The sequence below is a fragment of the Rhineura floridana genome, chromosome 4 (genome assembly GCF_030035675.1).
Source record: "Rhineura floridana isolate rRhiFlo1 chromosome 4, rRhiFlo1.hap2, whole genome shotgun sequence".
Lineage (NCBI taxonomy): Eukaryota > Metazoa > Chordata > Lepidosauria > Squamata > Rhineuridae > Rhineura > Rhineura floridana.
The window spans coordinates 87,692,716-87,720,103 of record NC_084483.1 but is presented as its reverse complement, the minus strand read 5'-3'; the positions used below and the strand labels follow the sequence as shown (position 1 = coordinate 87,720,103).

The 27,388-nt window shown below is 38.8% G+C and overlaps 1 protein-coding gene and 1 long non-coding RNA gene across 5 annotated transcripts; one reads left to right on the top strand and one right to left on the bottom strand.

The window, feature by feature from the left end:
* Nucleotides 1-5,228, bottom strand: LOC133383264 (uncharacterized). The gene is made up of 2 exons (XR_009762224.1): nucleotides 4,812-5,228; nucleotides 1-153 (listed from the first exon to the last, which is right to left on the bottom strand). It is a non-coding gene; the product is annotated as an uncharacterized LOC133383264 (long non-coding RNA).
* Nucleotides 4,653-27,388, top strand: TUBE1 (tubulin epsilon 1). Of its 4 annotated transcripts, XM_061623648.1 has the most exons (12): nucleotides 4,653-4,921; nucleotides 5,052-5,125; nucleotides 11,954-12,006; nucleotides 12,854-12,911; nucleotides 14,192-14,307; nucleotides 15,532-15,653; nucleotides 17,070-17,257; nucleotides 22,623-22,798; nucleotides 24,380-24,520; nucleotides 24,772-24,912; nucleotides 26,232-26,406; nucleotides 26,824-27,388. In XM_061623648.1, exons 1-12 carry the CDS (start codon nucleotides 4,897-4,899, stop codon nucleotides 26,980-26,982), a joined length of 1,428 nt encoding a protein of 475 aa, XP_061479632.1. In that variant the 5' UTR covers nucleotides 4,653-4,896; the 3' UTR covers nucleotides 26,983-27,388. The 4 variants fall into 4 exon arrangements, with proteins under 4 accessions (XP_061479632.1, XP_061479634.1, XP_061479635.1 ...); XM_061623650.1 differs by lacking the exon at nucleotides 5,052-5,125 and having other exon boundaries at nucleotides 4,654-4,921; XM_061623651.1 differs by lacking the exon at nucleotides 4,653-4,921 and having other exon boundaries at nucleotides 5,096-5,125; nucleotides 12,859-12,911.

Sequence of the window (27,388 nt, the reverse complement as noted above, 5' to 3'; positions counted from 1 at the left end):
TTGATTTGGAATTTTAATTTTGAATGTACAAAGTAAGGGCCACATAAGAAGGAAGGAAGCATAAATGGAGAATCTTCCATCTGGGTCATCCGAAAATTGCATCTGCCTTGAGCACACACACACACGCCCAATGTGAGTCTCAGCCTGATTGCCCTAAATGAATAAAAGAAAATAAAACTGAATTAAACCACAACAGATAATTGTCATGCAGATAGATAACATTTATTGTAGGGAGGAAAGGAATGCATGGAAGCATTTCTAAGGTGTGCAGCTTCAAAAAAAAGTCAACAAGCCATTTTGTGCAGGAGAGTTAAATGACAGGTGAATTAAAGAAAGAGCTTCTCTGGAAACTGGAAGCATCATCACTTTTGCAGGCCTGAAGAATATTCAGAGATCTCTCAAGGGATGACAAGCGGACATTCACTGCATTTTCTTATCATATCAGTGTTGCAGCAGTTCATTATTTTTTTCTGATTGCAATTTGTTTGTTATCATGATGTGTGAGTCTTTCATTGCTGTATGTGTATTCTGTTGAGATACACTTCCTTCTTTAGTCTCTCTTTCAAATCCATTCTGTCTCATTCTAATCTGATTTCTTATTCAGGTCCTAATCTGATCAGTTAAATTTGAAGCTCTGTAATGGGAAACATAAAGAATGGGTGCAGCTTTTGTTTCTTTTTACATAAGTGGATAAAATTTGCAGGCATATGACCAGAGTGGAGTGAGCATGACAACTTTAAAGATGTTCTGTTTTCATGTATTTTAAAGTCTGTTTTTATGATGTTTTAAAGTGTTTTTAGTGCTTTTGTTTGCCTCCTTGGGCTCCTGCTTGGAGGACAGGTGGGATATAAACCTAATAAATAAATAAATTTCAGTCATATGACCAGAGTGGATTAAGCATGACAAATTTCAGCTAGATCAAGGGTTTTCCTGGAAGGAATATTTATTCATGTATTTATTTATTTATCAAAAAGAGGAAAAGTTTCTAGCAATTCTTCCAGGAGTGGACGCAAATTGCAAGTGTGGTCGTCCCTACTGAAGGGGTGAAGCCTGCTTGCCAAATTTCAAAAATACTGGTGCTTTTCTCACAAGGATAGACGTAAATATTTGGAAAGGGAAACCAGAAGAAATCACTTTTCCTCCCTTAGTTTGTTTTTGGGCAGTCAGCCTGAGAATTGAATTGTTCCGTCACATGCTCTTTGCCTGGAAGTATCCTCTTGGAAGTAAAACGAGAGCACACTGTGAAATTTAATTGTATGTAATGAAAAACAATAATTGGGAAAGAGTTATGCCATCCCAGTAGTCTAACACTGCCACTTAAACCCTGCTGTCATGTCCAAAACTAGGAAGAGAACACCATTCCTCAGTGGCGTCACGAGGGGGGTGGGGGGTGCGGACTGCACCAGGTGACACCATCAGAGGGGAGTGATTCTCAGCTTTAATTTTAAAAAAAATTAAGTTTCTAGGTGGTCCGGTTCTCGAGATATACATAAAAACGTCAGCCGCCCCCGTTAAATCTTTTTTTAAACTACTGTATAGCACTTCATAGCTTTAACCCCACCCGTTCAGGATTGCAGCCAATCAGTGAAGTGTTTGTTTGACCTGTGGCAGTGTCTAGTAAACCTCAATGCAAGGCCAGAAAATGGTGGTTTCCCCCCGTTTATCTGAACATCTCATAAATTGGGTAAGTATATATATACATTTCAGTTTTTTCCCCTCTTGTGTATAGGAGTCAGATCCTGGGCAGTGTTTTGAAAACCTTCCCAATACTTGCTTTTGTGGGGGTAAAAGCATTGCTAATCCATTGAATTCAATAGGATTTACTTTTGAGTACATATGGTTATGAATGTGCTGAAAATCAATGGGACTTTGGAGTGAATGTAAAAAAGAATTGTGTTTGTGTTCTCTTTCTGTCCCCCCCCCAGTCCTATTTTAAAGCAAGTAGGCAGGGCTTACTTAGGTATTACAGTTTTTATTCTGTAGGAAACTAATACTGATTTTTTAAAACTAATACTGATTTTTCTGCAATGACCAACTGGTTTGACAATAAACTATTTATACATCTGCAGTGTGTGTGTGTGTGTAGTCTTTCCAACAACCCTGTGAGGTAGGGTTGGAAACCAAGGCAGCTCACAACAAGAAATAAAGCCATTTAAAATCCAATAACCATAAAGCAAGAATAAACAGTTGGAAAACAGCCTAAAGAGGCATGATTCTGAATTTTAGGTTGGGTGAATGAAGTTTATTTATTTATTATTTGATTTATATCCCGCCCTTCCTCCCAGTAGGAGCCCAGGGCAGCAAACAAAAGCACTAAAAGCACTTTAAAACATCATAAAAACAGACTTTAAAATATATTGAAACATCTTTGAAAATATGTTTTAAAAGCTTTAAAAAAACATCTTTTTTTAAAAAAAGGCTTAAAAACATTAAAAAGCAATTCCAACACAGACTTAGACTGGGATAAGGTCTCAACTTAAAAGAACAAGTTGAAAGAACAAGTTCCTTATCACTTGAGGCTGTAGTTCTCTGCACACTTCCCAGTTTGAGTAAGCCCCATTGAATACATTGGGACTTGCTTCTGAGTAAACAAACATCGGATTGCACTATAAATATATTTACAGATTGTGTAATTCATAAACATATTTGAAAGTCATGTTTATATAAATATTTCTTCATACTGTGTCCCAATAAGTATTTGATTTCACGCTATGGTTGTAGATGATTTTTTCCTCTACATTTTAAGTGTGCCCTTCTTCCTGGGGGTAGTCATGGTTCTCCGTTGTTTTCATCCTGAGGAGAGGATAGGCTGAGAGATGGTGAGTAGCACATTTCATGTCTCTTCACCTCCCCCCCCCTTTTTTATTTGTATTTATTTTATATTTCTCCAATATCTTCCCCTGGCTGTTTATATGTGTTTTAAATATTTTTAGATTAAATAAATAGGAAATCATAATTGTGAACCTCCCTAAAAGCAATTTACCTATCCTTATGTTTTGGCAAAGTGATGGTGTGAAGGCATGCTGGTAGAACAAGAGACCAAGTTTGAGGCGTGTTATAAGGTGTTTGAGGACTTTGTCACACATTATTTTTTGAGACCTGTAGATTCATGTTGGAAAGAACACGTGCACGTATTGAATGGTGGCTTGGGTGCTGTTTTTTCAGTCTACGCTGCATGCGTAGGGAAGGTGATACATCATCTGGCAGCTAGCTTCATAACGTGAGAATGGAAAACATTTGGATCACCATTCATTTGTTTACTTTTCTCACTATTGAGACCACTTCATATATTACTTTTTCATACACAGAAATTTAATCTCTGTATAGGAAAAAGTATTTTGTAAAATATGAAGGACAGTGGCTGCCCAGTCAGTATAACCACTGTACAAGATCTACTCAGCCACTGTAATTACCTTTTTGTTTTGAGTGCCCTTTTGTCTGGGTCTTGGTTCAGGTGTGTATCCAACTTTGATGTGCTTATGGAAGGGGTGTGCAAGTGGTGCCCCCCCTCCAAGTGTGGAGGCTTGGACAAACATTGTGTTATGGAAAACCAAAGTCTGTGTGAAAGTACATATTTGGGAATGCCATCAGTGTAATCCTAAACACACTTAATAAATAATATCGAACTTGCACGTCACAAAATATATTACGGTCATGTCCATAAGCACCAGGAGGGTAGTCACCCAGGGGATCTTAGTCCCTCTGCTGTTTTGGGAGCAGGGTCCCTATGTCTCCGAGCATCCTACAGTCAGCATGAAAAGGGAGTGTGTTAGTCACTGAGAAGAGTCTTCTAATAGGCTTCCTTGCCTTTCCTGCTGATTGGAGCCAATCAGAGTGAAAGGAGGTGAGAGCCACTGAGAAGACTCTTCTCAATTGCTAACGCTCTCCACTTACATGCTGATTGGCTCCTAGAGATGTTTGTTGTTGTGAGAGAATGCATTAACAAAGATCTCATTCTTAATCCAGGAGTAAAAAAGGGTGTATGTTGCTGCAACTATCATGAAAGGACTCTGCACTTCTGAATTTTTTACTAAACAACTGATAAACACCTATGTAACTTTGTGTCTGGAGACTTATTATTAAGAATCACTTTCCATAACTGTAAGGAGGTATGTCCACACGCATGCATCCCAGGCACCTAAATGAGGGGTGACAGCAGCATAGGGACATAAGCAGATGTCTTATACGAGGGGTTCCCAAACTTTTCTTCTACATAGACCACTTGAAAATTGCTGAGGGTCTGAAAGTATCTGAAAATTTACTATGGGCATATGCCAGATAATTAACTCCCATTAGTGATAAGAGCAAGAATTTGGGCTGTGCTTATGATATTGTAATTTAAAGGTGTAATTTTAATTTTGCTAGTTGTTTATGTCACTACTATTGCCATTACATTCAGTGATATACGGGAATTACGATTTACGAGTAACATTAGTACAAAAAACTTTACTAAGTTTTCTATATGGTCTGGTACGGGAGGAGGTCCATGGGGGTGACACCATGAGTTACCGCACCAGGTGACACCAACCCTACTGACGCCACTGTCAGTATGACCACGTGGCCAGAACAAACCGAGCGAGAGCCATTTCCGAATGAGCCAATTACGTGTGTCTTCAGATCTGCACTAAGCAGCCGTTTTAATTTGTGATGTAGAGGGGGAGGGGCACGAGGTCAGGCTGTGGCGCGGAGCACGCGCTTAGAGGAAGAGGGGGGGAACCGTTTATTTCTCTCTGCTAAAGTTCGCAGGCGCATCTCAGAGACGAGATGTCCGAACTCCCGGCAGGGTAACCGAAGGCGCTTTCGGCACTTACAAATTTTAAGTGGGCGGAGCTGAAAATCCAGCCTGCCTTTCAGGAGCAAGCTGCCTTAGGAACGAGAGCCGCGATAACAGCAGACATGACGCAGTCAGTGGTCGTACAGGGTGAGAGCGCATGTACTCTTTCCCCTGCTTTCTCTTTCTTCCTCCTTTCCCCCACCGAGTCTTTTTACATCACTCTTTCCGCCATGCCACAGTTTGACCGCTGTTGTTGGTTTTTCTTCTCCCCGTGCAGTGGGTCAGTGCGGGAACCAGATAGGCTGCCGCTTCTGGGATCTGGCACTGCGGGAGCACGCCGCCATCAACAAGGTAACGAGTCCCGCCTACATATTGTGAGGCGGTGTAATGTCAGGCAGCGCGCGTGCGCAGTGCAACGCGAACAGTTCGGACCGTTTTCCCTGCTGGCCCAATTGATCCCTCCCCCTGCTCTGCCCCGACCCCTCGCAGATTTTCTAAAGCAGCCATTAACAGTTTTTGACTGTTGAGCCACGAGGAATTTGTGGTCGTGACTGTAGAGCGTGCCTTTTAAAAGGCGGTCCCTTCTACTCTTTTCCCCCCACCTCCTAGCATACGAGTTAATATGGCTGCTTGTTTAAAATCACAAACCGTATCCTTAGTGAGTCTTTTTAGAAATAACTTCCGCTCCTTTGTTCTGTATCCCTGTTTCGTCGTTCATTCGCTTTAGGCGAGGGAATTTATTACCACCGCCGTTGCCAGAGGCTGTAATTCACTTTATAAGCCACCGTGAGGCATGATAGTCTTTTCATTGCTGCAGTCTGCCATAGTTCTAATAACGGCTGTGTTTATTTCTGTATTAACTAATTTGTATGGTTGCCCAATTACTGGGTGTCCCACAAAAATGAAGAGAATAAAATAAATGTCATTGTCAACTTTTTCTTTAGATAGGGGAGAATCCACCTTTCTTGTCCTCGATCTCTCAGCGGCTTTTGATACTGTCGACCACAGTATCCTTCTGCTTCGCCTGGAGGGATTGGGAATTGGAGGCACTGTATTACAGTGGTTCCATTCCTTTCTCTCCGACAGGTACCAACAGGTAGCGTTGGGGGAGGAGGTATCAGACCCTTGGCCTCTCAATTGTGGTGTGCCACAGGGCTCTATCCTCTCTCCCATGCTATTTAACATCTATATGAAGCCGCTGGGAGCAATCATCAGGAGATTTGGGCTGCAGTGTCATCAATATGCGGATGACACTCAGCTCTATCTCTCGTTTAAATCTTCACCAGAGTTGGCTGTGGAGACCTTGTCCAACTGCCTAGAATCCGTGAGTCGATGGATGGGAACAAGCTGAAGTTGAACCCTGATAAAACCAAGGTACTACTTGTGGGGGACAAGAGAAGGTTGGGTGACATTGACCTGAAGTTCAATGGGGTGATTTTACCCCTAAAGGACCAGGTCCGCAGCCTTGGGGTTGTGCTTGATTCCAGGCTGTCCATGGAGGCTCAGATTTCGGCAGTGAGCCGGGCAGCCTGGTATCAATTACACCTCATACGAAGGCTGCAACCCTACCTTCCTGTTCATCAGCTCCCACTGGTGGTACACGCCCTGATCACCTCTCGTTTGGACTACTGTAATGCGCTCTACGTGGGGTTACCCTTGAAAACGGTCCGGAAATTACAACTGATACAAAATGCGGCGGCTCGACTACTTACGAATAGTCGCTGCCGAGATCACATCACACCAGTGTTGTTTGACCTACACTGGCTTCCAGTTGTTTTCCGAGCCCAATTCAAGGTGTTGGTATTGACCTTTAAATCCCTATACGGTTTCGGCCCAGTTTATCTCACGGAGCGCCTTCAACGCCACCAATTATGCCGCCCGACAAGATCGGCCACACAGGGCCTTCTCTCAATCCCTCCAACAAAAACAGCCAGATTGGCGGGTACAAGAGAGAGGGCATTCTCAGTGGCGGCCCCCACTCTTTGGAACTCCCTCCCACAAGATCTCCGGCATGCCTCTTCCCTAAATGTATTTCGGAAAGCCTTAAAGACCTGGCTTTTTCAGCAGGCCTTCGGGGTATCCGGGGAGGGTTAATCGATATAATTGTAATGCCTCCTGCCCAGTTTTAATATTGTTGTTGTAGATCTATTGTTTTTATTGTATTACTGTATTTTATTAATTGTATTTTAATAATTTTGTAAGTTGCCTAGAGTGGCCATTGGCCAGATAGGCGGCGAAGAAATTAAATTTATTATTATTATTATTATTTTAATACGTGGCATTGTTTATCCCCAATAGCAGTGCATTGTTATTACTCCATTGACACGCTCCATAGCATTCTAAAGTTTCCTGAAAAATATAATATACAATGACGAGATAAAAATCAGCCGTTTTTTCTATGATTTTTTTTAAAAAAAATCCTCCTTAGTTCTCTGACCAGTCAGTAGATGCCTACGTTGGGCAGGTTCAGTCTTTGGTTCTACAAAAACATTTACTGGTTTTTGTAGTAAAAACAGGACTTTGCCCTTTGCTCATTACTAGGAGGAAGAAAGATTTATGAACTGAGATTGTCTTAGGAGTGCAGTTCTCTGGAAAAGTGGGAAATCCATATGCATTGTGATTCCAAAAAATTCCAATTAATTAATGGGACTGAAGCAATTTAATTACAATTATTGCTATTTTATTTCATTTATTAATTGCTTCTTATGTGGCACCCCAAAGCACTTTACATATAATAACATATATAAGGCAGTTATGTATATAAAAACAGTTAAAACAATTGCACATATAAAAACTATTAAAAAAAACTGTTATAAGCATGAAAACAGTTGAAAATGACAATAGCATATACATAAAACCAGTTCAAATACAAGACAGGTACCAACCATATGATAAAAGATTACTGCATTTTGGGCTTTTTTTGTTTAGAAAAAAAGGCAGGTAAAGGCGGGGACATGAGAGAGGTGTAAAACTGGAGGAAATGGATAGAAAAAATTTTTTCTTTCCCTTGTAATACTAGAATCCGGTATCATGCAATGAAGCTGCATTTTGGAAGATTGTGTAGCTAAATTATGAAATTCACTGTCACAAGATGTAGTGATGACTACCAACTTGGATGGCTTTAAAAAGAGTTACATGGGGGATAAGACTATCAGTCGCTACTAGCTAGTATTATAGACAGTACGCCAACCAAAATTGAAGATGTTGCGTGCTCATGTCCTTTTGGATTTCCCATAGGCATTTATTTGGTTGGCCACTGAGAATAGGATGCTGGTCTAGATGGGCCTTTGGTCTGAGCCAGCAGGGCTCTTCTTATATAAAGTTTGAATTGGGGAGGGCCTACTCATGGGAAGAGGGTTCATTTTACCTGAGCTGGAGGTCTGCCTTCAAGCCCATTACCATGAGGAAAAAAATAAGACTAGTTTGCTAGAGTCAATCAAAAACATGTTTGACCTGCCAAACAAGATCATTTGTCAGAACATAGAGGAAGAAAGTGCTTGTTCAAGTATCTATAGGACTTGTAGGTTTGAGAGACATAAAAGAGTGTGTATCTTCTCAACATGTGAGGTCGAGAACAACGCCCTGGGCTTCTGCTGGGAGGAAGGGCGGGATATAAATCAAATAATTAAATACACAAGACCTGGAGATCCCTAATTCCTGCTGTCACTTCCCATGGATAGGCAGGAGGAGCCAACAGAGTATAACAGCAGGAGGGAAGGACTAGCAATATAATGGCATATTATTCCTTCTGTTTTCTGATGTTCAGGTTGTGGGTTCTGTTGCTCATGTAGCCGAAATACCACTACTTATACATAAGAGAGAGGTATCAGTAAATTTATGGGAAACCCAAGGAATTTATAGAAGTACAAAACATATTTAAGAAAAAGTCTGGAGAAGAGGGGAACCCCAAAATAGCACAATGTGAGCTAAATGTGTTCAGTAGTCATGGAATGCTGTTGATGTAGTGGGGATATTAATGGGCACATGAAGCTGGTTGTAGGTAGGAGGAGGAATGGAATGGTTGGCATGCTGAATAGAAGTTGTCCACGTAGCAAAGTCATTCTCTGTATGCTTATATGGCTAAAATGCCACCATCTACATAGAAGAAGGAGATATCTGCATGCCCAGGAGAACCCAAAATTTGCAGAAGCACAAAAAGCACTGTAAAAAAATCTTGAAGTGGGGGAGACTCCAAAAAAGTCCCAATTTAATTGCCTAAAACCCAGTTGAAATGGGTGTATAAAATCAGTTTCATTCAAGAAACTCTGGAATTGTTCAGCCATCACTTAGCAGCAACCCTCTCACAAGAAGGCATCAGCCACTTCCTATCTCAGTCAGTCATACTCATCTTGCTAGCTATTACACAGCCCAACAACAAAAAAAATTTTTTAGTTGCCAAGGATGTTTCAATGAATTTAGGGTATTTTTGGGGTGCTAAATCCAAAAATGACACTAGCTTTGCCAAATTGGCTCTAGTTTTTGAGATAATGGATACCCCTCAAATGACGATTGTACCCCAATACGACCTGTAGATGCTGACATATGCAGTAGGGTTTGGTCTGTCTTTTTACTCTTGAACATTGTTTTGCAAGTTTATCCATTGCATATCATATCATATTGATACTTTTTTGTTTTGTTTTTTGAAGAGGAATATGAGTTTGTCACGAAGAGGCTGCTTAAACAGTCCTAATGCATTCTGCTACATTTGTGGCGAATACACTCTGCAAAAACAAAGAAAAAACATCACTGACTTTGTAAAACAAGCATATCTTGCTCATTTTGGAGTGAAGCTTGGAGATCAAGATAAGTCTTGGGCTCCCCATAAGGTTTGCAAAACCTGTGTAGAGTGCCTACAACAGTGGAAAAATGGAGAAAGGAAACGTTTAAACTTTGGTGTGCCTATGGTGTGGAGAGAGCCGCAAAACCATCATGATTATTGTTATTTTTGTGTTGTGAATGTGAAAAGCTTCAATCGTGACAAGAAACATAAGTGGGAGTATCCTGATTTGGACTCAGCAAGGCGACCTGTGCCACACAGCAAAGACGTTCCCATACCAGTGTTTACCTCACTGCCTGACCTTCCATTGTCAGATGTTGAAGAAATGCTGGACGTGGAGTGTAGCACAGGTGGTAGCCCTGGAAGTGGATATGAAGAAAGCTTTTCAACACCTGAGCAGGTCTCCCAAAAAGAACTCAATGATCTGATACGAGACCTCAGTCTGTCAAAGCAAGCATCTGAACTTTTAGCATCCAGGCTAATGGAAAAGAACTGTCTACAGCCGGAAGCTAACATAACAGCTTATCGGACAAGAGAGGAGGGACTTCTTCCATACTTCAGCCAAGATGAAGAACCTGTATACTGCAATAACATTCCTGGACTTCTTCTCCAAATGGGACTACCGGAATATCGACCAGAAGATTGGTGGCTTTTTATAGACAGCTCCACCAGAAGCTTGAAATGTGTTTTATTGCACAATGGTAACCGCTATGCATCTCTTCCAATTGCTCACTCAACAAAAGTTAAAGAAGAATATGAAAATATCAAAATGGTCTTGCAGAAGCTCTGCTATCATGAGCACCAGTGGTCTATCTGTGTTGATCTAAAGATGGTGAACTTCTTGCTTGGGCAGCAAAGTTGATACACGAAGTTCCCTTGTTTCATCTGCTTGTGGGATAGTAGGGCAAAGTGAGATCACTGGAAAAAAGTGACATGGCCTTCAAGGGAACACGTGACTGTAGGTGCAGCGAACATCATTAACAAGCCATTGGTTGACAGAGAAAAAATCATTCTCCCACCACTCCATATGAAGCTTGGACTGATGAAGCAATTTGTTAAGGCCTTGGACAAAGATGGTGATTGCTTCAAATACATTTGTAGATTGTTCCTTGGACTTACTATGGAAAAACTAAAAGCAGGAATCTTTGATGGTCCTAAAATTCGTAAACTCATCAATGATTTGAATTTCACTAAATTTATGAATGATGTTGAAGCTTCTGCCTGGTGCAGTTATGTCTCAGTTGTCAAGAACTTCTTGGGTAACCACAAAGCAGACAGTTATGAAGAATTGGTGCAAAACATGCTCGCTAACTTTAAACATTTGGGTACTAATATGAGCATAAAGGTAAACTATCTCCATAGCCACTTAGACAGATTTCCGGATAATCTTGGTGATTTTAGTGAGGAACAAGGGGAGAGGTTCCATCAGGATATAAAGGTGATGGAGGAAAGGTATCAAGGCAGATGGGACAGACACATGATGGCAGACTACTGCTGGAGCCTCCAACATGATTGTCCTGATGCCCCACATAAAAGAAAATCGTACACACAGCGTTTTTCTATGCATTAATTGTGATTATTTGAATCAGCTTACTTTGTTTTAATGTTATTGTACTGAATACAATGCCATTAGGTATTTCATGTGTTTACTTTTGTATGATTTGAGACAGTTTCCATGTCATTTGTGGGTAGGCTATGCCTGACCATTAAATTTTTTGAATTTGTTATGTTTTTCAATGGGGGCATCCATTATCTCAAAAATTAGAGCCAATCTAGCAAAACCGATGCCATATTCAGAATCAGCGACACAAGGTTACCCTAAAATCAATCAAATCATTGGCAATAAAATTAGTGTTGACCAGTGTTATTAGCCAAGAAGGACAAGCATTGTTATTTAACTGGGCAATCCCATTGCTCCAAGATCCTTGTCTATATGCTTGGGCCAACAGACTCTGTTGAAAAAGCAGCAGTTTTCCCTTGAAGCTGTGCAGTTTGGGCTTAATATTGGTTGACTTTTTTTAACATTCTAAAAATAATTACTTATGAATCTATATTTTACTAATAAATATTGGGTACCTTTGACTTTGAGTCTAGGTGTGCATAAAGCATAAATTCCCCCTGAAGAAAATCCAAAGTTATTGCTTTGCTTTGGTGTGATTTTCTTCTTGAATAGGATTTTCACTGTGTATAGAAATCATACTCTGCCACTACAAATATGAAATAATTTGTGGACATCATGCATATGCGAGCTCCATATGCACATCGTAGTACATACAAGGATTTGTAAGATATTAGGAGCATGTGTAACCTGAATGTGTTAAATTGTTTTGTATGCATGCTATACATTTTAGCCCAAGTTTCAAACTTTTGGTTTTGCTAACAAAAGACTTCTCTTTTTTTAGAAAGGAATGTATGATGAAGCATTAAGCAGTTTCTTTAGAAATGTGAACACTAGGTAAGCTTTATTTTTATGAGCAATCTTAAGTTATTAAAAATGCCTTTGTTTTTAAAACTATTTGTCTGCCCCACTTACTATTATTTCTGTATCTCCTTCTCTTTTGTAAATATCTTAGCCGTCAATGGGGAGACCCTGGTGGTGCCCGGTCACAACAACATTGTACCATCAGTAAATGGCACAGCATTGTTATTTATGTTTCTGACCTGTACTGAATGGGCCTTGGCGCTTGATGTTCATTGTTCACGTTTTGCAGTTTCACGTGGCAGTGAGGGTGTCCTGGTGCAAAAATAAAGTTGTGGTTAGTGTTATCCTCCCATCCCGACCCCATCAATCTTCTGTGTCCAAATTGGACTTGTACAATGCTTGCACAAGGCAGCTACACCACCTTGAGTTGCTATTGTGGTGCACTGCTTTAATACCATTACTTGTCATGTTGCACTGTAAAAACAGTGCTTACGTTCACTCTGAGAGCTTTTTGCCTTCATGACAGGTGTAAAATGAAGCTCTTAGCCCTTCATTTTCGCAGTACAAAATATCTTCTGACAGCCAACTACTAACAGTTGGTAGGCATGCCAGATTTTTTTTTTTTAGTGGCTCTGCTCCTTTGACTACATATATTTCTTCTATCCATCGACTCTAGGCCAGGAAAAGCCTCATTAACTTCTGTGTGCCAGGGTTCTATAAAATGAACAAGAGCAGTGGCATTCACAACATTTGCAGTCTTTATGTTTGTTCTTTTTACTCTACTTTTTAATTTAATGTTAAAATCTGAGTAGAAAGGGAAAACAGCTTAGGTAAGGCCTTCCATGATTTTATTTATTAATTTTAATTCTGTTTTTTCTAGAACAGATGGTGATAGTGCTGACATTTGCGGAGGAAAAATATATTCCTTAAAAGCACGCGTAAGAGATTATTATGAGAGAATTATGTCAGTTCTTACACTCTGTATACCTCTGAAATGTCTCCTATGATTTTAGGTTTTCTTGTATATCTGTTTTGCTATTGTTTCAAAGCAAATTCTCTTTCCAGATGGCAGGGACTCGCTGTAATTGAATTGAGAATGGTAGGCTAAAGATAATGGCTTCCAGAAATGTACATTTTAACAATAGAAAAGCCAAGTAAAAGAAGCAAATTGCAAGCTTGAGAAATACAGAAATGTCGCAGGTTCATTTGAGACAGACACTCCCTGATCCAGCTGTGGGACTCACAGCACACTTCAGACACTTTCCTAACTGGATTAGGAACTGTGCATGCACTACCAGAGTCCAGTTAAAAAATGAGTAAAAGCACCAATCTCTTCAGAACACGAGCAATGTCTGGGTGTCAGCTGCTCTCCTCATTGGGTAGCTAATTGCACAATTACTGTTTTTAAAACTGATCTTCATACACAGTAAAGAAAAGTAAATGCTATTCTGTGGTATATTGACCTCTAAGTATAATTAGAAGTACAGTTTTATTTGATATTTGTTTAGCTAGTTCTAAAGTACTCTTCAATTCAGTGTCATTGTTTAAAATTATGAAGACTAATCGGGGATAGTTCAAAGAAGAGAAGGGTTTAGAAAGTATGTAGTGTCCTGGTTTCTGCAGTAGCACCCCAGTTATGGAATGCCCTCCCTTTGGAGCTCGGACCAAGTTAAAACTGTGACCATTTATGCTGCTGTTTTGGTTGTGCTAATTATAGCTTCAAGTGGGATCTCTGTAGTAGATAAATTTATTGTTGACTGTGATTTTATGCTGCTAATACTTTGTCCTGTTGACTGTTATTTTGTGGAATATGTACTCTGCCCTAACATCATTTGACACAGGATAGGATAGGTAAATAAATAGATGATGATGATGAGAAAAGATTAAAAGTAATGATTACATGTAGCATTCTGAAAAGGAGATAAGCTGAGACATAATAGTAGTCATCCTAATTTGTTCCTGTTTTCAGCAAGAGCATGTTTCCTTTTGTGTTGCATATGTGCATTTTAATTCTTGAGTTGCATTAAATCAGTGTTGCCAAAATTATAATTTATTAAATTTTACCCTGAGGCAAAGATATTAGGGCACAATTTTCTGGAGTCCACTTTTTTATTCAAGGGTGTGTAAAAATTAAAGCAAGGAAAAAATGTAATTTTAATTTGTGTAATTTTTTAAAGGTACATTCCAAATCTAAATTCTTTTTGTTCTGCCTCCTAAGGCTCTGCTGATTGACATGGAAGAAGGTGTAGTGAATGAAATTCTGCAAGGGCCATTGAAAGATGTTTTTGATAGCAAGCAGCTGATCACAGATGTTTCTGGCTCAGGGAACAACTGGTGAGGGTACAATTTTTGTTTCCTAAAATCTTCATACAGAAGCTTCTTACCTAGATGGAAATTAAAAGTAGAATTCTTATATTTCTGCCTTCTGTACTTTTTGCAGCCTCTTAAATAAATGATATTAATAATAGCTTTTATTGTTACCTTGAGGAAAACTTTAAAAATATAAACTAGTAATTGTTCTATCAGCATATTATATCTACCATGTTCTCTCTTTCCCTTTGCACAAATTTTGTATATTTCCATGAACAGACATGTTGATATTCTACTTCTAGCACTGTTCATTCAGTTCAAATGATAATCTAATTAGGGATATGAACAGCTGACCAAAGAGAAGAAGGGAAACAGATGGAATGTTAAGTTAAAGAAATCCCAACTTTATACAAATTCTTTGGTGTGATGACATAATGAAACAGGAGATCTTGAATAAAAGATCAAACATAATAACACATAGCAGTACTAACAACTTTTTAATAATTCTTCCAGTTGTTAGGGAAAAAGTGGGAGTAGACATATTAATTCCATAATAATACATCCAACAATAATAAAAAAGACAGGGTAGCAGATAAAAACAAGATAAGGAATCAGTCTACTAAAACTCATCAGCTTGGCAGGTTACATTCCTGCTAGAATAAAAATGTCTTAACCAGATGGCAGAAGGCCAAAAGAAAGAGGGCAAGGCAGACCTGTGGAACTTCTTCCTGCAATCTTGGCATGGCCATATAGAATGCTGTATGGTTTTTGTTATGCCTCTTGTAGCCTTTATTTTCTTGATCTTTTTTGTTTCTGGTAAAAAGCTTCTGGTCATACATGATTTTGTTTCATGCTGTTTTCATAGCTGGGTTTTTTTTTTCCAATTACCCTTTCAACTTGAATCCATTATCTTTTTCTTAAATGAGGCTGAATGTCCTTGGACACATAGCTACTGTACTAAATCAGTCCTGAAAAGTAGCACACGCATACACATATAAATACTTACCCTACAACATAATTTAAGCCACTTTCAAATTTCCCAAGTTTTGTTTCATTTGATTTTTAATTTGTAAACCAACTTTCTACATATGATTCTATTATTGCTGTACTGATCAATCTAAAAACCTCAGTGGGGTAAAACTCGGTGCAGGCATAACGATGCTTGATATATTAACAAGCATTGTGAATAATCTAGAATTGTCAGAACTGAAATAGAAGGATGGCATATTAAAAGTCTATTGTTTTCAGGGCTGTGGGTCACAAAGTGTATGGGTGTCAATACCGAGAAGATATTGTTGAAAAATTGAGAAAGACTGCAGAGCATTGCGACTGTCTGCAGTGTTTTTTTGTCATTCATTCCATGGGAGGGGGTAAGTATGGCTCCAACCAGTAGTGGCAAATGTGAAAGGTAAAATGAAAGAAAATATAAGAGATCATAAGTGTAGTTCTCTAAAAATATTCACATCTTTAGAGTAAATCAATTGAGATGGCACTCTGAAATGTTTCATTGACTTCAAAAAGAATATTCATGGAAAAGCCTTTGGTGGGTTGTAGTTCTAATACTTATTTCAAATCAATTACATTTTCCCCCTTTCTGAATTAACTATCCATGGTTCTACCAACTATATTCTTCTAAATATTTTATTCAGAATTTGTCTGCATTGATTGTGGTCCAACCCTCCCTCAAGTCCTCTTGACATGCACATAGATGTGTTGCTGTTTCCTAGTATGTCCAAAATCCAGTGCAGAGTCAGAGAAAAGACTTACATCTTCCATATCCTCTGTGCATGCCAGAGGACTTGGCCGATAATTTGTCTTGTCTGCTATCCAGCACAAGTGAGAGGTCCCGTCATCATCTTGTGCTCTCTCTGCCATGCAGTGAACTTGGGGTAGGACAGGAGTTTCTAACTTTAGGATAGGTGGTTCCTAAATCAGGTATATGACCTCCAGTAGAAATCTGGTGATGGGATTGTGGACCTCTGCTCCTATCACAATTAAAAAAGATAACTAAGTGCATCTTACAGCAAATACTCTATAAAACAATGTCATTTTATGCACAAAAAGTTTTTGTCAGCTTTTTTGTATTTTACATGAGGAGAGAATGGTTCTTGTCCAATTGTCTCCCAGTTGCAAATATTATCTGGGTCATAAATTCATTAGGTAACCTTGAACAAGCCATTATCTTTCAATTCTGTAATCTGAAAAATAGTGGTGTATGCCAGAGGGTTCTTTTGAGGACAAAATTGTAATGTACAAAATATATTTACAGTCTCTAAATGAATAATATAATTTGTTTTCATTATAATCTTAATTTGAGAAAAACAGTATATTTCTACAATGTGTATTTATGTCACACAGCATAACTATTTTACTAAAATACTGTAACTAAATTGGATAGCTCGTGAATGTAGAATGCTTTCTCTTAAAACAATAACCTAGTAAAATATTAAGCTCGCAAGGAAATGCTGTCTTCAAATCTGGGTTCTCTTTAAATCCAAATGTTGGATGCCATTTGAGATTGCATTCCATACTATAACAATACCATCAAAAGAAATTATAACTGTGAGTTACCTTAAGAGTTGATACTTTTTCCAGTAGAACTTGCTCTTGGTAGCTCCCAGTCAGAATTTTTAATTGGTGAACTTCTTAAAAAAGTTAAAAAAAGCCTGCCTCATAATTTGTAAAAAAAAAAAAAACGTAAGTGGCAAGGGATAGTGAATACTACAACACAGGACTTTTTCATGTCTATTTCTTGTCATTGTAACTATTTCCATTCTTGCTTCTAGGGACAGGATCTGGTCTCGGTACATTTGTACTGAAAGTGCTTGAGGATGAATTTCCAGAAGTATATAGATTTGTTACTTCAGTTTATCCTTCTCGTGAGGATGATGTCATTACATCTCCTTATAACAGTGTATTGGCTATGAAGGAACTCAGTGACCATGCAGACTGTGTCTTGCCAATTGAAAATGAAGTGAGTTATCTATAATACGAACTGAATGTTTTTCAGGAAGTATAGTGTTGCAGTGTCTTCCATATAATGATAAAGTTTACTGTAAGAAATGTTTAAATAATAAATATATGGCAGCTTCATTAGATGTGAGTCAGTAGGCGTTAACTTCCTAATAACCTGGTAACTGTGGGATATAGGCATGGTACAAAGCCAATCATACAGATAATATATTTATTTATTTATTTATTTATTATTTGATTTATATGTCACTTATATTTCAACAGAAATCTCTAAGTGGTTTACATACCCCAACAAAAGGAATCAATATAAAAAAGATTATTACAAGATCATTACATGCATAAGCTTATCTGGTTATTTTAAAATAGTATTATATATTTAAATGAGTATAGGCTTTATTAACTTGTTACTGTCACTTTAAATATCAAAAGCTTATATTCAGCTAAGACAACTTTAAGGAAGTGGATTTGTCATGCTGTATTTTCCTGGAAATCTTCTCTCTGGTACTCTTACCAGTCATCAGAGACCATCATTCCAAGTTGCTTCTCACATCTCCCCTTGTCTCTTCAGCCTTAGCCAAGTGATTCAGGTGTGCCCAGCAAGCCTTCAGCTACCAAGCCTCTTCACCTCCCTCTCAGGTCTTACTTCCCTGATCTTCCTCCTCTTCTGGCTGACTTCATGAACACCAAGCAGAACAACTCCAACTCTCCCAAATCCCCCTGTTGACCAACACCCAGCCATTTATACACTTTTTCTGGCCCCTGTAATCCAACCAATCACACTGTCCGACTAAAAATTCTAAACCTGCATCCACCAATCAAACGTTACATACCTTCTATCCTCCTTTTGCATATTGAGAATTCTAACACCAACCCTTCCTCACAGCCCCAAAGGTTAAGGCCCTAAACGACAGTTAAACTGACTTTCATTGGACCAAACAGAAAACTTCCCACATCAAATACAGTACTACAGGAATACCCCACTATTCGGATCTTCACTTAACGTACACTCGCTTTTACGGACATACTCCATACTCCACCATGCCCCTGTTTACGTACGCTTGCTTCACACTTAATGGTGCGTGGGGGTGGAAATAGACGTGATCACGCCACTGCAAATCAGCTGGGAGGCACGATCGCAATCAGCTGAGAGGCGTGGCAGAGCAGCAACAGCAGCTTTAGCGCAGGGCTTTGAGGCTCCACATGAAGGAGAGGTAAAAAAAAGTTTTAAAAGGTAGTGCTTCACTTTAAGGACATTTTCGGTTTACGTACTCACTCTGGTCCCATTGAGTACGTTAATGTGAGGTATTCTTGTATGCACATTACAATACAAACGTTAGAACACATTACACAATACTAATTAAAACCTAATTCAAATAAACAGGATTTCTTCATAGTGGCCATCACTGCTTCTTGTGGAGCAAATTCTGTCATTTAACTATGTGCGGTATGAAGAAGTACTTCCTTTTTTCTGTCCTGAATCTTCCATCATTCAGCTTCACTGGACGTCCATGAGTTCTAGTGTTACAAGAGAAGGAGAAAAGCTTTTCTCTGTTCACTTTTTTCACACCATGCATAATTTTATATACCTCTTACCATGTACTCTTACTCGTTTTTTCCCTAAACTGAAAAGCCCTAAATGTTGTAATCTTTACTTACAGGGGAATTGCTCCAGTCCCGTGATCATTTCGTTTGCCCATTTCTAGCTTTTCAATATCCTTTTTGAGGTGAGGTGACCAGAATGCAGTATTTCAACTGCAATCACACCCTAGATTTGTATAAAGGCATCCACAGTTTTATTTTCAATTCCTTTCCTAATGAACCTTAGCATGGAATTTGCCTTTTTCACAGCCGCTACCCACTGGGTCAACATTTTCATTAAACCATCCACTATGACCGTAAGGTTCCTGGTTATTCACCACCGGTTCAGACCCCATGAGCATATATGTGAAATTAAGATGTTTTGCCCCAACTTGCATCACTTTACATTTGTTTACATTGAACTGCATTTGCTATTATACTGCCTACTCACCTAGTTTGGAAATAATCTTTTGGAAATCTTCACAATCCCTTTGTGTTTTAACCACCCTGAACAATTTAGTATCATCAGTAAACCTGGCTACTTCACTGCCTGCCCCTAACTCTAGATCGTTGGTTCCCAAACGTTTCCCCCCCACAGACCACTTGGAAATTGCTGAGGGTCTTGGTGGATCAGTTAATGATTTTTCTGCCTGTTGTATTTTCATTGCCTTTGTATTCTGTGGAATTTAAATTGTAATTCCAAATAAGAAATAAAAGAAGCAATTAAACTACTATTAAAAATCAATATGAATATTTAATGGGATGGATGTGACATCTCCTGTCTTCAACCACAAATTTACAGACATACTGCAGACCACTGGTGGTCCACGGACCACAGTTTGGGAACCCCTGCTCTACATAGTCTATGAATAAGTTAAAAAGCACAGGTCCCAAATACCAATCCACTTTCTGCATCCTTCCATTGGGGGAATTGTCCATTTATTCTTACGCTCTGCTTCCTGTTTCTTAATCAATTATTGATCCACAAGAAGACATTTCTTATTCCACAACTGCTAAGCTTACTCACTAGCATTTGGTGGGGTACTTTGTTAAAAGATTTTTGAAAGTCTTAAGTATACAATGTCAACTGGATCACCTCTATGTGCTTGTTGACACTGTCAAAGAACTTTAATAGGTTACTGAGATGAGACTTACCCTTGCAGAAGCAATGCTGATACCACATCAGCAAGATTTGTTCTTATATATGCTTAATAATTTTATCTTTGATAATACTTGCCACCAAGTTTCCTAAGACAGATGTTAAGCTAACTGGCCTGTACTTTCCAGGACCCCCTAGGATTCCTTTTTAAGAACTGGTATTGCATTGGCCGCTTTCCAGTCATCAAGTACAGAGGCTGATCTTAGGAACAAGTTATATATTTTTATAAGAAGATCAGCAATTTCATTCTTTGAGAACTCTTGGGTGGATGCTATCTGGACCTGGCAATTTGTGGGTTGTTATTTTGTCTCTAAGGCCTAGAACTTTGCCTCCTGTCGCCACTATTTGCCTCAGTTCCTCCCTACGAAAGTTAGTTAAGGCACAGGCATCTGTCCTATGTCTTTCACTATGAAGACAGATGCAAAGAATTCATTCAGTTTCTGTGCAATCCCCTTATCTTGCTTTAGCGTGTCTTTCACACCCTTGTCATCCACAGGTCTAACCATCTCCCTAGCCAATCTCCTGCTATTAATGTATTTAAATATTTTGTTGCTGGTGGTCTTCTATGCTTTTAGCAATGTGCTCCTCAAATTCTTTTTTAGCATCCTTTATTGTCTGTTTGCATTTCTTTTGCCAAATTTGTGTTCCTTTTTGTTCTCATTTGGACAAGACTTCCATTTTCTAAAGGAAGCCTTCTTGCTTCTAATAGTATAATTACTCTGCTCTGCAGTATAATGATCGTTAACCATGCTATCATCCTCTTGGCCCTGATGGTACCTTTCTTGATATTTGTTGTACATTCTAGCTGAGCTTCTAATACTGTGTTTTTAAATAAGTCCCAAGCAAACATTTGCTGGAAAAAGAAGAATCCATATGTCTTCAGAAAAAAAGCATCCTTTTAGAAAATTGATGGTTTCCTATCAGAACAGCATGTAAAGAAAACTCTTGGTTTGTTTGAGGGCTTTCAGCCCCTCTAAAAGGGTTGGTAGGGAAGATAAATCTTTTCCACATCTTTACCAAGCTATTCAAGAGTTGTAAAATGCACAACAGTGCAAGTTGCCACCCTTTCTCCATTGGAAGAATGTAGATAGAAAGTAAATTATGTGAACTTTCAGCCAACAGAAGTCACTTATAGCTAACAATCTTCCCAAATTATGAAATCACCAAGTTGTTACACTTGTACCGGTCCCAATCTAATATCATGATCTCCCACCTCCACATAGTTTACTGTAGGGGTAGTGAATAGCTGTACTGAAGGAGCTAGACTTCCTTGGGTTTGCTATTTCATTTCCTTTATCGGAGGAGATGTGTGATTAAGCACTGCAAAGAAAAACAACACCATTCAAAGAACTACATTTAAGTGGGTGGGGGAAATTAAGCAAAATGTGCATGGCATGATTACATATTGCTACAAGAGAAGTGGTCATGTTAAGGTTTTTTGTTTGAGCTAAATTAACATTTTCCTGTTGCAGTTGTAAAGCAAATGAGCACTTAAAGGAGGGTTTTTTTAAATTATACTTTTACATAAAGGTTAATGAACTGTCACATGAATTGAGGTGGGAGTTGTTGCTTATCTGTTATGATGTCATAGGTATTTCCAGTAGATGCTTGTGATGTTCATGCAGTCACCTTCCACACAGCAGTTATATTGCAGCAGATGTATTTCACCAACAGCACAATCTTGCAGTTTTAGTGCTTGGAAAATGTGAATGTACATTGATATGTCCCTTGAAACCAACAACACATCTGTTGCAATTTTAACGCTTGGAAAATGTGAATGTGTCTTGATACTTTCTCAGAATCTTGCTCCAGGTCCCTCCATTGATACAGTGTGGTGGAAAGTCACCATAGACCAAAACTGTAGGATGGTTCTCCCTTATCCCACCTGTCTCTGTTGGCTTTTAGGTGGTAACTGAAGGCTGTTCTTTTTCCAGGCAATCTTCAGGGCCATCAGAGTTTAAGGAAATGACTGCTTTACTTTCTCCTTCTATTTCCTGTGGTGTTTATTTGTTCACTGTTTTAATATGTATTTGGATTTTAAATTTGTGAGGTACCATGCGTATTTTTAGTTGAGGTTATGAATATTTTTAATATCAAGAAAGCATCTCCATGAGAATTTATTACTTATTTCATTAGTAGCAAGGATCACCAACCCGGCACCCATCAACACCAGGTTGGTGACTCTTGTGCATTTGGGTTTGTTTCTTTTTTTGAAATGGCAGGCACTACCTTCACCCATGGAGGGGCTTTTCTGAATGTGTATGTTGGGGGGGTGCTCAAGTATGCTCTCTCTCTCTCTCTCGCTGTCTGCGTGTGCGTGTGATTGAAAGAGAGGCACTTGGAGAGAGAGTGAGAACAAGAGGTGTGGTTTGTATGTGAGAGAGAGATGCACTTGGGCAGAGAAAGAGGAAGAGATGTACGTGTGGCTGTGTATACGTGAGAGAAAGAAAGATTCATGTGTGTCTGGTGATTATAAATTATAAAGACTGCAATACAACGCTTAAATTGGAGTAAGCCTTATTGAACTCAGTAGGTCTTCTGACTAGTCATAACTTGGATTCTGCTATAAGTCAGTTAACTTTGCATTCTGTATTTCATATTAGCTTTTTCACTTACGGTTTTTCCCAAGTCTTTATTTGACATCGTTAGCAAAATTAATCAGATGACCAACTGTGGAAAGTTAGGATCAACCATAAAGCCAACCAGCATGGTAACGTCAAGCGCAGGTGGAATAATACAATCCCGGGAGAAACCCTTTGATGCTATGAACAATATTGTGGCTAACTTACTGTTGAACTTGACAAGGTAAGCTTTTGAAAATTCTAATCAGAAAATAAGTTGTTGCTAAACTGGAGTATTCTCTCTTTGGAAACAGAGCTGTTGCAATTCAGTACCCCATTTGCAGGTAGCAAAAACTGGCCAGAGTGGATTTCATTGAGATTATTTTTAGAAACAATTAATTTTTGTGAACCCCGTTGTTGTTTGTGGGGGTGGATGTTGTAAGTAGTCAGAAGGGTAAGCAGGCCAATTTCCTTTCCTTTCAATTGCACTCAACTATGCCTGGAGGTCATCGGTCATCCTCAGTCCTTATCAGGCTGTGTTTTGAGTTGGTTTTTAATTTACAAGCTTTTCTGCATAACTTGTGAGACTCCCATGTATGTAGAAACCATAACCTTTTTGGTTGATGGCCCTGGTGTGATGCCTAGCCAAGGACCACCAAGTTTGCCATTAGAAGTTTTCCCAGTGCTTACCAAGTGATGTGCCTTTTTTTAAAAAAAAGTACATTAGAAGATGCTTTAAACAGTGGGACAAGAATAGATGTTTTCTTACCTTCTAACTTTCATTTAAATTACCTAATAGTTTTGTCATGGTGAAAATTGAGTCGTGTTTCCTTTCCTCCAAATTTGTGTTTCTTCAGTAACATTTATATTGAAAGTTACAGTAATTTGTGACAACTCCTTATACTATTCACAGTTTCACGGTCATTTTCTGCTTGCCTCCTCCCACTACTTACTCCTTGAGACTTTTCACCTTTTTGAGACATTCAAACCTTTGTTTATATGCTGCAGCCAGATTGTTCCTGTGGACATATAGAGAACTTGGGACAATTACCCAAGTACAACTGCAGCAACTTCATGATTAAGCTGCATATTTTCGGCAAGTATAGTCATGGAATTTGCTTCTGGGTTGCTGTAGTTGCATTGCTGGATGGCTTCAGTCACAGAGTACATTGTCCACACAGAGACACCCCTGTGTACAATTAGGGTGATATCTAACTAATTCATACTTGGAGTAGATTCATCGAAATAATGGACCTACTCTGAATATGACTAAGGTTGGGTATCATCCTTAGCATGCATTGCTAAACATCTGAGCCTCCCTTCCATTTCATTCCTTCTGTCTGGCAGACCCAGCGTCTCTCACATCTAGTCTACCTGCTCCCATTCTGACTGAAACTGTCTTTAGAAATAATATCAGGGATCTTGGCTAGGAGTCTGCTTGTGGAAGACATCCTAATTCCATCCCGTGATTGGGTAGAAGCTTGTACTGGAGCTGTTAAGATATTGTGATGTGTGAGGGAAGCACAGATGATTAATAACCATGCATCACTTGTACAAAGAGAGGAAGCTCTTGTTTCAGCTGCTAAACAAAGCAAGCAATGATCTCGTAGCATTTCAGATTAGTGCTTCTATATTGCTTAGGGACTTCAGCCTACTTGAAGCTGGGAAATTAGTGAAAAAATTACAATGAAAAGACTGTACCAGACTTCACAGTGTAAGTTTATAAATATTCAAAAGAGTGATTTCATATGTTTTTCAATGACCTACAATATGTGTCCAGGAGCAAACATTTTTATAACTCTTGCATTACCTGTATACCTTACAGCTCTGCTAGGTTTGAAGGATCTCTTAATATGGATCTTAATGAAATCAGCATGAATTTGGTCCCCTTTCCTCGAATTCATTATCTCGTTTCCAGCTTGACTCCCCTGTATACACTGGCTGATGTTAATGTGCCTTCTCGAAGGTGGGTAACTTTGACATGTAAATGATAGCTGCTCACTATCTGAAGATGAAACAGAATATGTTTAGTAACATCAGGTAGACAGTCTTTTATTCTTTTGCTATTTAAATCTTCCAACGTATTTTTCATTGTAATAGTGTTCTATTTTTATTTGACACATATCCAGAAATTACTTTGCTGACAAAATATAATTTTGTTAACATTTGCTAAGTATTTTCAGCCAGGTATTCTCAGCTACTCTTTCTGTCTCTTAGGTTGGACCAAATGTTTTCAGATGCTTTTAGCAAAGATCACCAACTGTTACGAGCTGACCCAAAGCACAGTTTGTATCTTGCCTGTGCCCTGTTAGTCAGAGGAAATGTGCAGATTTCAGACCTTCGTAGAAACATTGAAAGGTTTGTACACAATATACATTAGAGGAAGAATTCCTAATTGCTCATACAGCAATTTTTCAAAGTTGACATTAGTTCATAGGATCATAGTCCAGCCAGCATATTCAGTTTATGCTGATGCCTTCCTGCAGGCATAGCTATACCCACTGGCATGGATGGATGGACCATGTCCTCAATAATCTACAGAGACTTGCATAATTCATGACATATGTATGTACATATGTGTATAATTTTGTATAAAAAAATTAAATAAATACTTTTGGATGTTAAGATAGCATAACATATTTGCTTGAAAACAGGCATCACACCTTATCACATGCTATTTAAGCATTTAATAAAAATGTGCATTTAACAGTGTGATAGCTTTCTTATTGCTGAAATTAGAGCTGTGCAAGGCTCCCACAATCCAGGGTCCAATTCAGTAATCCAGATCTGGCTCCGATTCAGCACAAATCAATCCAAACACACTCCAACCAAATCCAGAAATCTGATTCTTTGGTACTCCCATTCGCTTGTATTGGGTAATCAAAACAGCCGTGTTTTTTTTTTCCACATAGGCACATGAAATTTGGAGACACAGTAGCCCTTGAAGAGGGGATTAACCCTGTCAAATTTCAGTCAAGATAGATCGAGGGAGTGCTAGCTATCTTAACACTTTTTTTTTCAAACTATAGTTAATTTTTAAAAAAGAAGACAGTACAGGCAGTTGAGTGATCAGTCCTGCCAATTTTCATGTTCCTGTTTGGCCTGTTCTGCATTCCAGTGTAGCAGCTCAATTATCCTTGCTGTTTCAGCAAGGTCATATGGGGTCTGTGGGTACCAGCCTTCTCTGGCTGCCTGCCGGAGACTGATTTCTGTGAAGCAGCAGGACTGGGTGACTACCCAAAGTTTTCAATATGAAAACACAAACAAGACAAACTACCCATAAAAATGGATGAAACACAGCTGTATATCCCTTCCCACACGGACATCCCTCCCCAAAGCACTGTGACTGGAGAGAGTTGGATGAGATTCCAACATTGGATTGGAAGCTGGAGTTTTCCGTGAGCAAAATTCAGCTGCCCTCCTCCCCCAACCCTGGCAATATCCTTATATGATGTTGTAATTAATAATTGCAACACTTGAGAAACAGCCTGTCTGGCTTTTTTAGAGACTGTTTTGAGCTCCATATTGGCACGGTTTCAGCTGGATCAGTTGCATAGCCCTAACTGCCATCAGGTAAAACCATCACTTGGGACAAATAGTTAAATTTGCAGTTAACATCCATGTTTTGTGTACTGTAATGCTTGCATTTATGTCAATCCCATACTTGCATATTGCAGGTTGAAACCTTCACTTCAGTTTGTCTCCTGGAATCAAGAAGGATGGAAAACTGGCTTATGTTCAGTACCACCTGTGGGTCATTCCCATTCATTATTGGCACTGGCAAATAATACTTGTGTGAAACCTACTTTCATAGAGCTCAAGGAGAGGTTCACAAGGCTGTACAAAAAAAAGGTATGCCACAGAATGAGAAGTAATGCCATCATTTTAACTAGTCAGTTATATTTGTATTAACATCAGTATTAGGGAATACCCTGCTTCTCCCTATGTTTCACTTGACCTCTAAAAGGTCTTGGGAATTACAGAAATGGCTGTGATGCATATGGACATGGATGTGGACTGGAGGAGAAGGGAGCAAAAGTAAGAAGTCTCCATTCTGCCCTATGCCAGTTCCCTCATATGCACTTTAACATATGCATATAAACAACTGCATACATAGATTGTATCATGAATCTTGTTTTTTCTTTTGTAGTCTGTATTCCACGCATTCACAAACAAATCCACATAAAGTTTCAACCTGTTTTGCAACATGAATTCATTTATTCAGTTTTCCAGTAGAGTATATGACTAATATAACATTTACTCTTACAGGCTCACCTTCATCATTACCTGCACACTGATGGAATGGAACAGAGCTGTTTCTCTGAAGCCCTTTCATCTTTGTCAGACTTAATAGAAGACTATAATCAGCTAGATGCTGCTAACAGCAGACCTGCAATAGGCCCACCAAGACTGAAGATAGCAATGTAACAATCATTACACTGATGGTGTTGGTAGGAAGAATTTTAAAAGTTAAGACATCAGTACATACAATCCAGTCCAAGTTAAGCACTATTAAGTCCACTGATTTTAGTGGGGAAAACTTATGAAAATACTTTTTCTGGGAAATGCTCTTTAACAGATAGTCTTTTGTAACAACAGAACTAAATGTCATTGTCAAAGTACAGTTTGACTGACAGTTTCACATATTTATCATATTGCACAGATGTGAGATTACGTATGACATGAAAGTAGAAGGGTATTATAGTACCTTCTTACAGTCTACCTCTATTCATATATACTTGATGTAATTTTAACTTAAGCACTATGTTTGAAGATACTTTTTATGTAGATTATAAAAGAAAACACATTTTGTATAATTTGACCATATTTGTAT

What these genes read in the sequence shown, in the direction of transcription:
- TUBE1 (XM_061623648.1), top strand. Translation starts at nt 4,897, where the DNA reads ATGACGCAGTCAGTGGTCGTACAGG. An exon ending in GCAGTCAGTGGTCGTACAGG is followed by an intron (nt 4,922 to 5,051) that starts GTGAGAGCGCAT and finishes CTCCCCGTGCAG; the next exon opens with TGGGTCAGTGCGGGAACCAG. An exon ending in TATATTCCTTAAAAGCACGC is followed by an intron (nt 12,912 to 14,191) that starts GTAAGAGATTAT and finishes CTGCCTCCTAAG; the next exon opens with GCTCTGCTGATTGACATGGA.